At 36.6% G+C, this 11,984-nt stretch overlaps 2 protein-coding genes across 2 annotated transcripts; one reads left to right on the top strand and one right to left on the bottom strand.

The window, feature by feature from the left end:
- The first annotated feature begins 4,744 nt into the window (after positions 1-4,744).
- On the top strand, positions 4,745-9,217 carry LOC107913069 (RNA demethylase ALKBH10B). The gene is made up of 7 exons (XM_016841515.2): positions 4,745-5,495; positions 6,986-7,116; positions 7,205-7,322; positions 7,763-7,879; positions 8,003-8,118; positions 8,205-8,359; positions 8,443-9,217. Exons 1-7 carry the CDS (start codon positions 4,955-4,957, stop codon positions 8,930-8,932), a joined length of 1,668 nt encoding a protein of 555 aa, XP_016697004.1. The 5' UTR covers positions 4,745-4,954; the 3' UTR covers positions 8,933-9,217.
- A 37-nt stretch (positions 9,218-9,254) lies between these two features.
- On the bottom strand, positions 9,255-11,746 carry LOC107907625 (BSD domain-containing protein 1-A). The gene is made up of 2 exons (XM_016834972.2): positions 11,136-11,746; positions 9,255-10,754 (listed from the first exon to the last, which is right to left on the bottom strand). The coding sequence occupies exons 1-2, from the start codon at positions 11,744-11,746 to the stop codon at positions 9,677-9,679; spliced, it is 1,689 nt and encodes a 562-aa protein (XP_016690461.1). The 3' UTR covers positions 9,255-9,676.
- Between the last annotated feature and the right edge of the window lie 238 nt (positions 11,747-11,984).

Genomic DNA, 11,984 nt, shown 5'->3' with positions numbered 1-11,984 from the left:
CAGCTAAATAAGTACCATTTTAAAAGAAAAAGAAATTGTAGTTTTAAAATTACAAGATAACATTTCCAAGGGTTTGAAAATGGAATCTTCTCTCATTCTTTTTCTTTTATGGTCTAGAATGTTATCTCTGGAAGCCAAGGGTAAATGTAAATTCTAAAATAAATTATATTTAACACAAAATTGGTTAAGGCTGGGGAAGATACTTTCCTTGCAAACATGAAAACAGACTCATGTTTGATTTTTCATCATCAATGACATAATAAGTACAATATTTGATTTACATCCTACTCTTTCAATAATGAAGAAAAGTATGTGTGTAGGATTTGATGTAGACTGATGTGAATACTAATTAATAATACTTAGAAGAGTTCTAATTGCAAACAAATTTTGAAATAAAGGATATATGTTTGAAGTGGTTGCAATTGACTTTTCAATAGTGACAATTACTTTGTAAGATGATGCCATAGTGGCCATCCAATATTACTTGGACTTTGCGGATGGACCTCTCATGTTCTCCTTCCCCTTGACTTCACTCTTGAAAAAGGTAATTGGGGGAATTCAGTCCCTTTGTGGGTGGGAAATTGGAACCCACTTTTTGTGTGTGTGTGTGTGTTAGCTTCATTAGAGACTGCAATTTTTGTATCGCTCCATTTGTCCCTCGATTTGTGAAGATTGTGGACCATGTTCCACCATGATATCTTTTATAAGCCTAGTGTTAATGTCCTTTGGTGCATGGTTTGAGTTCATGTAGAGAGAGGAAAAATGTTTAAAAGACCAAAAAATAGGAAGACAAAAGTGAATAAAATATTTAGATATAATAAAATTTTGGAATAGATTTATTTACGGTTAGATTATCCAACTCGGTTTTAGAATTTGAACTTGATATTTGAAATATTAAGTAAATTGATTTTTATAGAGATGAAGGGTGCCTACATGTCTTTTGTATCACAGTGTGATGAATTGGACTCTATTTTGAAGTTTGAATTTCACAAAATTTAGTGCCCATAAATAAAATGGGTTTGAACTCAAATCTAAATATGATTTCTTTTAAAAAAATGTAACTCAATTCAAAAACAAATCTAAATGTAAAAGAATAACTTGTTTATGCTAAAAAAAAAAGTTGCATGTGTCTTTGATATCGCTTTCTTGGATGAATTGAACTCCGGCTCTAAATTAAAATTATAAGGTTGGGAAAGGTAAAAGTAGGTGGGCACAAGAGCGAGATAAAGCACAATTGTTTTACTTGCCATCCACAGCTTGTCTTTGCATCTTGCCTGAAAATTTAACCACATTTTTTTTGTTTTTGTTTATTTGATTCTCTTATGGTCCTAACATAAATTGAGAATAGTATAAAGCTATAAAGTCCTTGAAAGCACAAATTAGCTAATGAAGAAGGCATAAAAGAAAAGAAAAAGATGGTTCGCTCATCTTTTTATCACCACCCTTTTATTCATTCTCTTACAAAGAGTAAAGTGACATAAGTTCAACTTTTAAAGCAAGACAGCTTCTTGGTCAAACTAATATGTTTTTTTTTAATTAATTAAAAATAAAATGAAAGAATTATAAGAAATTAAGGCTTAGTCGTACAAACAACAAAAGCTTGAATATTTTTTTTACAAGCATATATTTTATCCATTAAAAAACAAAAAACAAAAAAAAGGTTATGGTTGAAGTTGTGATATTGAACACTATCAAGTGTGCATTATTAGAGTACCGAATAACAAGATGGTTTTGTAATAAATTGAGATAGGTTCCATGACAAGACATCTTTTTCAACTTCAAATTACACGTATCTGTATTACATTCCCAATTTCTATATACATACATATTCTGAAAATCTAAATAACGATAGAAAAGAATCAAACTAAGCCTGTAAGATTTCATTCCCCAATTATTCTACACTCAACAACAATTGGCCAATCGTGTAAAGAATTGTAGTTAAAAATGGGTTTGGTTCGATGGCAAAGATTTTTAACGTTTCAGATGTAATTTTGGTTCGAATCGTGTTATTGTTAAGAATTTCTCATCTTTTTATTTTAATACTATATTGTAAAGATGGATGCAAGGATTTATTCTAAAAGTAAGTATCCAATGCTAAAATAAACAAATGAAAACCAACCAATCATGAAAGCGAATGTAAATGGCATGATATTTTAAGCTTTAATAATTATTATGACAATTAAAAAAAACAACAACAATAAAGAAGACCTAATTAAGGTTGAATCAAGCAGCATAATCCATGTCATCCAACAAAAATAACTTGGAAACAATTAAGGAAACTTCTTCTAACTTTTGATTTTTTAGATTTGGGAATAAGACAGCTCAACTTATTTTTTTTTATTAGCTGCAAAACTTTGTAATTTTCTAGTCAAAGTATTACAAAATCCTGTATTCTAATTTTTTTAAGAAAATGGATAAATTAATTTCTATATTTTGATCAATAAGAAAAATAATTTATTCATTAAAATTGCATCATTAAATATTTATTTTGGTGTTTACTTCATTCTTTACACATTTATGTAATTTGATCTCTGCTCTTTTTATTAGAAGAAGTTTAAAAAAATTAGAAACTAATAAGATTAAAGGGTCAACAAGGACTTAACAATTAAAAAAAATCAATTAAGTCCTTTTAAAATTTAAAAAAATTTAAAAATTTAAAAATTATAAATAACAACCCAATAGAAGAGTAGGGGTCAAATTTTTTTTTTAAAAAATCTTATGACCATTAGATTTTAATGGGTTGGGATTGTTATTCTTTAATAAAAATTTTATAACTTTTGTTTATAATTTTTATGATTTTTTTTTAAAAATTTTAAAGAGTTTAATTGATTTTTTAAATTTGTTGCTAAGGGCTTTTTGACCCTTTAATCTTACTAGTTTAAAAAAATTTCTAATATTTTTGCAATAAAAGAGTAAGGGTCAAATTGAATAAGTATGTAAAGTTTGAGGACTAAATTTATTATTATACTTTATATATAAATACCAAAATTAAATAGAGGGGCTATTTTTCTCAATTATCTAATGTTTAACTATTAATTTACTCATTTTTTTTAATAAAAGGTTAAAATACAATAAAGATATAGTAAAAAAAAAAAAAGGGAAGAAAACAGTAGCGGGTGGTAAAAGAGAGTGCGTGGTTTGTGATTAGTGGGGGAGGCATTGTCCGTAAATGTGATGGTTAGTTTGGTTCGGTGGCGCACAACGATGGCTGGAGAGCAGGCCCGGAGGGGGTCCTTACCGACCCTTCCCTTGATGGGTCCCGGCGCACCTTACATTCTCTGGTGTATTAAATATGTGCCAACAACGGAGGGTTCGTTGTTAAGTGAACCCCACCACCCTCCATATAACCAACTCTCTCCCTCTCTAAAATGATGAGAACGTGGAGTGTTGGACCCACACAACATTGCCCACCTTTTGATTGTCGTCAATGTCCATCATTTTTGTTAGCCCCGCCCTCCCCCCCTTTGGTTCGCCAACTTGCTTTGGTTGGTTGGTTACTCCTCTATTCACAAACATAAATGAAAAAAATAATGATTAAAATATAAAATTAATTTCAAATGTCATGTAACACAAACATATAAGAACATGAGATGTCATCATCTTTAATTTTTCTTCTTCACTACTGTATTCCCACGTGTTTAATTATAATTGGACTGATTGCAATGTGACTAAAATGAATAAAAAAACATATGATTTATTTTTGATTTTGTAGACAATTAATATACACATCTTTAATTTGGGTTGAAGTAAATAATGGGATGGTATAGGAGTAGAGGCCAAGTAAGATAAACGTGATTGATTTATTAATCATGTAGGTGTAAAGGCATGGATGGTATTAAATTATATTTCACACAAGAGTTCAAGTCTCCAATATTTTTGGAGGATGAAATTTGAACTATAGAAGGTTTAGTATATTTTAGGGTGAAACCATTTTTTAATCCATCAAAATGTAAATGTAAGTAGAAGATGAAAGGAGGATTCACATATCGTTATATTTTAGCTTAAAGGAAGTAAAGCGGTAATTTTAGCATGTTTGGACCTACCCTGGCGCAGCCCTAGTTTGGTTTGTTAGGAAATTCAACAGGCTTTAATGTTGGAACTTTCCTTCTTTTTTACCAAAAATAATAATCAAGGAATTAGGTATGGGGATCAATTTGTCAAACATTGGACAAGAATTTTGCTTGCTAGACCCTGAGAAAAATTATATGAAAGGACAATGAAAATTAAATTACATTGAAATAAATAATGAATGCATGGATGCCCTGCCAATGCCATAATTACCTTTTTATGTTTGACTTAAACCATAACCCACCCTCATCCAAATTGAGATGGAAATAAAGATGTAAATTACGGAATTAAGCATGTGCTAATGGTACTTGCTTCAGGTGGTTGCGTTGGACTTGGGAAAATAATCAAATATAGGAAAAAATATTTGATTTTTTAAACTCTAAAAAAAGCATAGTCAAAACTCTCAACCTCTCCTACAGTATTTATTTATTTAAAAGTAAATGTGATGTCTTTGAATTTAGCAATAGATGATGGTAATTACTCAGCACCATTTTAATATTATTCATTCCCGGGCTGGAATGGTAATTTCACATTCCATTCCTTCCACTTGGTTAAGCCACGTCACCATCCCCAGAGGCTGCCATGTCACCACCTTCTGGGGTGCCCACCCACACGTACGGCCAAGTCACTCCCTAAAAGCTCCTCTAAATATATAACCCTCTGCCCCTTCTCTAACACCAATACAATAATAAAAAATACAAAACAAAAACCCATATTGGTGCTTCCCCCATCTTGCTTTCTCTCAACAATATCAACTGAATTATCGGCCGACAGGTATTTCTCCCAATACCCAATTCTTCGGAGCATCCGGAAAGCCCAGAAATAAGTTGTTTCCGGCTTCCTCCTATTTAGTCAAATTTGTAAAGGGAAAGGGTGGACAGTAAAGATGCCAATGGCGGCGGGGGCAGCGACGCCGAGGGAAAGGGTTCAAGCTATGGGGCCAGCAGCGGTGGTACCGATGATGCAAGCTGTGCCGGCTGTTGCTGATGTTTTGGCCAAGGACACGATCATTTCTTGGTTCCGAGGGGAATTCGCGGCGGCCAATGCCATCATCGATGCTCTTTGCGGTCATTTGGCGCAGCTTCAAGGAGGGGGCGGTGAAGGATCCGAGTACGAGGCGGTGTTCGCGGCGATCCACAGGAGGCGCTTGAATTGGATTCCTGTGTTGCAGATGCAGAAGTACCACTCCATTGCTGATGTGACGGCGGAGCTGAAAAAGGTGACTGCCAAGAAGACCGGAGGAGGAGATGGAATTGGCAAAGAGGAAATGGAAGGTGGCGTTGGCGGAGGAGGAGAAGACGGCGGTTGTTTGGATGATGTGAAAGAAGAAGAGAAAGTCGCCGAGGAAGTGGTGGAAAATGAAGCAAATGGGGAGGTTGGTTGCGAGGAAGAAGAAGATTCCCCTGACAGTGACATTACTGATTCAGGTAACCTCACGACTAAAAGAAAAAAGTGATTTTCTATTATAAAGTTTGATTGTTGTTCAATTATATATATATTTACATTCATTACGATTTGTTCCTCTGTTGAACTCATTTCTGATTGATCCTTTGGATCTTGCCTATTTTCTGGGTGTTTCCTTGTTGGAATTTTCAACGGAAAATCGGGCCAAGTTACTGGGATTCCTACGACACTCACTGTGCTTGAAAAATCCAAAACTCTGGACTTGGTTCTGTTTTCTTCCATTATTGCCAATCGATCAGTTGATGTCTTCAATCTCGATCAGTTTGGTTACTTGAATTCTTCAAATTTGCTTTCTTTCTGCTTTTTTCTTTTTTTATCAATCAACCAAAAAGACAAGAGAAAAATATCGCCTTTTTTTGTCTGTTCTAATGGCAGAGAGGCGTAAGGCATTTGAATCTCAATTTTTACAGTGTTTGATCAAGCGAGAAATTGAATCTCTTTATACCTTCTTTTTTTCTTTTCTCTTTCGTGTAAAAAGGCGCAATCATTTTCCTTCATTTTCTATCTAACCAAACAAAATGATGTATATTTCCAGGTTTGATCAGATATTCAACGTTTCCAGTGCCTTTTCAAAATTTTCTCTGACTTTGAATTCAACGTGGGGATTAGATCATGATGCAGGGTTTTCATTAAAAAAGTAAAAATTTCCTCCCTTTTTCTATAAGATTCTTCAAACTCACGGTTTCCCGGTAAAAAAACAAAAGAGATGTCGTACTTTTCACGAGATCAAAATTTACCCTTTTTTAATGAAAAAGGTGGTCTTTCATTAATATGTTTTGCATTAAAAAATGATTTTAATGATGAAAGAGTAATAGTACAGTAGTCATATACGGTAGGCATGTTCCCGAGGTTTAAGCAAGGAGTTTGAGGATTTCGAGGCCAAAACCTTAGAAAAAACAGAGAATGGATTCGGCTGATTCAGTTTTACAGATAATTTGAGTTCTCCGCCCGGGGATGGTTCCAATGATTTTAATGGTTAGGCGGCTTCTCATCGCAACCGTCTAATCCTCCAACTTTTGCATCATCATGATATCACGTGGACCGTGCTGTTTGCTTGGGGTTAGTTGTAGCCTGTAGGAGGGGATTCACCTGACTTTCTCAACTAAACTTGCTCGACTCGAGCTGAGTCGACTCGGTTGACTGAGTTTGCTTTTCCCTGGTCATGTCGCCCTTTTGAGCGAGCGATCCAATGATGATCGAATTGAATTCCACGACAGGAAAAAAGGAAAAAAAGAAGAAGAGTAAATTTGGTAGTGTTTGGAAAGCAGGTTATGGTATCCGACAGGAGGACAAGCTGCGTTTATTCTGTCCTTATAGTGTACCATCCTAACCTTTTTGTTCCAACTTTGAAATTAGTGTTCTAAAGGCCAATTTAATTAAAAGATAACACAGCTAAGTCCTACCTTAGAACTAATATTCTTTTTTTAATAATAATTCAATAAAAATAATGCAGGGTCACAGGAAATTCAACATGTTGAGGAAAACATCGACATTTGTTCTAACCATGAAGAATGTGATGCACGCCCTTCTCAAATCAAGCTGACGAAAGGTTTTTCTGCCAAGGAACATGTAAAGGGCCACATGGTGAGTTCATTTTTTTTGTTACTTATTTACTGATACCTGTAATAAGATATCTCGTTTTTGTATTTATTTACCGATACCCATAATGCAGGTGAATGTGGTGAAAGGATTGAAGTTGTATGAGGACGTATTCACCGAGTCGGAGCTGGCTAAGCTGGGTGACTTGATGAGTGAACTTCGATCTTCCGGCCAGAATGGGGAATTGTCAGGTGCCATCCCACTTTAAAGCCTTCCGAATTGAGCCTGTTTTAGAAATATTATGATGAAGATTTGAAATAGTTATCCCTTCTGTTGTAGCTTTGTTTGAAACAGGTATAGTTAGATTCATGTTTCTGCTTGATGAATCCAATGATTACCGTAACTTATACTGGCTGTAGCCAAGTACTTCAAAAGAGGCCAATTTAGTTTTAGGGGTTTAAATTTGAAGTTCATTGGGGTGCGTTACGTGTTTATACAATGGTTGGTTGCCTTTTTCCTTTTCTTGTTTCATGTTTTAACAGGTTACCATCTTAAAGAATTTGTAGTGTGGATTGTTCATTTCATTAATCCGCAATTGCTTGTTTCAAGTGATATTCGACGAGAGACGTTTTGTCCGAGTCTTTGTTTAATCAACTTCCTACTGATTCTTCTGCTTTTCTGGATGACTAAGGTGAGACTTTCATTTTATTCAACAAACAAATTAAAGGAAACAAGCGAGAGCTGATTCAGTTCGGTGTTCCGATTTTCGGACACATAAAGGAGGAGCTGACAAGTAACAACCAAACAAGTAAGGCCCACCGCCGTGATACAGTGGTTCTGTTTGGTTTCTCTGGTTTCTTAATATGTTCTTGATCCATTGTGAATACTGTCAAGTACCTTTAATCAGCCCTTTCTTTCTAATGTTTTACAGTCAACATCGAACCAATTCCTACTCTGCTTCAAGATGTCATAGAGCACTTGATCCAATGGCAACTTATACCTGAATATAAAAAACCAAATGGCTGCATCATTAACTTCTTTGATGAGGTATGATTTTTTCACCTTTCTCGGCTATTTGTTCTGCATACAATATCACCTAGGATTGAAGTTGTAGTTATGTTCCTTTAATGCAGGATGAATATTCACAACCTTTTCTTAAACCACCACATTTGGAGCAACCTATCTCCACTCTTCTCCTATCTGAATCAACAATGGCTTTCGGTCGAACTCTTACAAGTGATAGTGAAGGGAACTATAGAGGGCCACTCCAACTTTCATTGAAAGAAGGGTATCTCAAGAGTATATTCATTTGATTTGTCCTTCAGATTGGGCTGTCTCCCTCTTACATTGTATTTTACTGTTGTTCTACAGGTCTCTTTTAGTTATGAGGGGAAATAGTTCTGACATGGCAAGGCATGTGATGTGCCCGTCTTCAAACAAGAGGGTCAGCATTACCTTCTTCCGAGTCCGGCCCGATATTAATCAAGGTCAGTCACCGCCAACTACTCCCCAGTCTGGTGCCATGACTCTATGGCAACCAGGAGTACCAGGTCCATATGCAATGTCAAATGGAGTTCTTAGTGGCTACGAGGCACTGGATACAATGCCAAAATGGGGAGTCCTTCGTGCTCCTGTTGTCATGCTAGCACCTGTGCGCCCAGTGGTAGTGAGCCCCAGAAAACTTCCTCGTGGAGGTACAGGGGTCTTCTTGCCCTGGACTATGGGATCAAAAAAACACACCAAGCACCTTCCACCACGAGCCCAGAAAGGAAGAATGCTCGCATTACCTTCTGCTGTCGAAACACATGTATCAGAGTTTACTTCTGAACCAAGCAACAATCTCAAAGGGAAATCAGAGTAAGTTAAAGCTCGAGGCAACAGCCCTAGGGCCAAAGCAACATGAATCGTCATACTTCTCGCTCTGAAAGAGCATTTACTTACTGTACAAATATGGCTCAAGTGCTGTAATGTTTGTTTTTCCCCTTTTTTTTTTCCTTCCCTCAGCAAGTTTAGATTCTAGCCGCCATTACAATACCTGTTAAACATCATGGTAGGGCTTTAGAGGTAGTTTGAGCTTTAAGTTTGAGTGTGAATTAGCTCTACTGACGACCTCCGGGATTTTTTATCAAGTTGTCCAAGTTATTTATATTTTAATCTTCTTTTACATATAGATGGTATTAGTTTACTTTTTGGTTATGTAATTCATATCTTTACCATCTATAAAACTGATATTTGTGTTCTTTCTTACCAAAGCCAGGCTTCAACATAGCATCCTCAAACCTGGAAGTGGAAATGTTATTTCCCACCTCATGTAGCCCTGCATAAATTACGAACAGGCAACCAGAGTATTTCATGAATGGTTCTGGAAATAAATGAAAATCATATCAATTATGAACATTTATTTCTTCAATTTCATTTCAATCAAGTGTTAGAAGCTACACAATCATAGAAGATAATTTGCGTTTCAAATGAAAAAAGAAAATGAATCCTCCGCATTATAAAACACTTGCAGGGGACAAATAGTAGAATGCTTTATATACAGATGAAATGAATTCTATGGGTAACAAATATCAACAAATTTCATCAAGCTTTAACCGGTTCATCATCAATCTTCAATATCCCAGCTCAAATCCTCGTCTTCTTCTGCAGTACTAATTCGCTTTCTCAAATCAGCTCTATTCAAAATTGAATTACCACCATGAGTCCCTTTCATATCATCAATGCTACTGAGATCCTCGATTTTATCCCACCCAGGATCCTCCTCACCAGGCATTGAAGGGCGGCTTGACAAACCATTGTCATTACTAGATTTCTTATGATCATCTTGCTCTTCGGAAGCTACTTTCTCTACTGATTTCGACACTGAATCTTCCTTGGATACCTCATCATCCTTCTCTGAATTAACTTTCTCGGTCACCACATTGCCAAAACTTGATTTTTCATCAGCATTTCCCTTCTTTTCTGCATCATCACTCTCCACTCTCAGTTCCTCAACAGGATTCTTTTGCTTAACCTTCTCAACTTTCTCAACTTGCTCTTTATTCGCTGGAAAATCACCATTAGATTCCAAATTCACAGCTTTTGCTTCCACAATTTCATCATCTTTCTTCAAAATCGGGTTCGACCCGACATTTTTAACATCCACCTCTTCATCATCATCGTCATCAACATCCCAACTCAACTCCTCATTCTCATCGTCCCTATATATTGCTCTCTTAACAAGCTTAACCCTCATATCCTCTGCTACCTGAAGCTTATAAACCTTATAAAAATACCTACACCAAAATGTCTCATGATCAACCCCATCTGAAACACCAACAACCCTTTTATAAATACTCTCTATTTCCCCATTCTCTTCCATCAATCTCTCAATCTGTCCCTTCTTATCTTCCAAATTGAACCCTGATTTCCACTTCTTATAATCCTCCAAATCCTCTGGCTCTTCACCGTAAGTACTAATATCTCCTTGAATTGCCCTTAATTGAGCATCGAATCGGCTGTACCCTCTCGAGTTCAAACCACGTTGAGTACTGAAACTTCTGCTATTACTTTCGGAGGAAGGTGAATCAGATCCGTTACTGGTGGCTAGGATTACATCTCTGCCTTGATTGATGATCTGAACCGTTCCTTTTAAAACTGTGCTCCCTAGCTCGTCAATTGCGTGCCCAACATTGTGATAGAACCTAGAAAATTTACCACGAAAGAACAACAGAGAAGGAGGAAAACCAGAGAAGAAGAGAAGAGACTAAAATTTCTTCAAAATTTGATAACCATCTAAAAAACCATGCAGTACATGCAGATATTAAAGAGAAATAACAAACAGCTAACGTGGCATAATTCAGTTACTACAAAAACGCACCGTTCCACTAATTCACCCAAAACTCCCCGTTTAACTAAAGCTAATTAACTACTTTCACCCTGCTAACATTTTGGCTCGTAACAACATGTCCCTCCCACAACAGCTTCCTTGACCTCAAGGAAGAATCCAAGGAAATTTGGCCTGGATTATCGAAAGTGATTCCCACGTTGCATCCTCTGGAAAAGAGTTGACCCACTCAACTAACACTTCTGTTGCTGCAGAATTACCTCTTTTGACCATCCTTCTGTCTAAGATGCGAACTGGCTCTTTTGGTAAGGCACCTTGATCATCCACCAGAGGTAATTCAGTTTGCGTAGGAGCCGAGCCAACGTACTTCTTAAGTTGAGAAACATGAAAAGTAGGATGAATCCGCGAGTTTGGTGGCAATCGGAGAGTATAAGCCACAGCTCCCACCTTCCTAATAACCGGAAAAGAGCCATAGTACTTGGGGGACAATTTCTGATTAATAACCTTTCGAAGAGACTGCTGTCTATAGGGTTGCAATCTTAGGTAAAATAAATCACCAATTTGAAAGCTTCTTTCCGAGTGATGTTTGTCTGCATAATGTTTCATGCGAGTTTGAGCCTTTTTGAGACAGGAATGAAGCAACTTTCGTGCGGCCTCCCTAGCTTGTAGGCTGCGATCTACCATGGTTACCGAGGTTGCCCCCGCCAAATAAGGTATATGTGTAGGTGGGGGTTGACCGTACAAAGCTTCGTACAGTGTGAGCTGGATAGAAGAATGGAATGACGAGTTGTACCACCATTCAGCAAGTGGCAGCCAATAGGACCATTGAGTAGGTGTTTCCCCCGACATGTAACGTAAGTAATTTTCAAGACACCGATTTAAGACTTCCGTCTAGCCGTCAGTTTGTGGGTGATAGGTCGTAGAGAGAAGGAGTCGAGTTTCTGAATGTCTGAAAAGTGCTTGCCAAAAATGACTGACAAAAACTTTGTCTCTGTCTGAGATAATAGACTCGGGCATACCATGAAGTTTGTAAATATGCACCATATACTCATTAGCAACATCTTTAGCCGTATACGGATGGGACAAA

This window comes from Gossypium hirsutum, chromosome D08, assembly GCF_007990345.1.
Source record: "Gossypium hirsutum isolate 1008001.06 chromosome D08, Gossypium_hirsutum_v2.1, whole genome shotgun sequence".
NCBI classification, from domain to species: domain Eukaryota; kingdom Viridiplantae; phylum Streptophyta; class Magnoliopsida; order Malvales; family Malvaceae; genus Gossypium; species Gossypium hirsutum.
The sequence above is the reverse complement of the archived record's forward strand: the minus strand, read 5'-3'. Positions and strand labels throughout refer to the sequence as shown.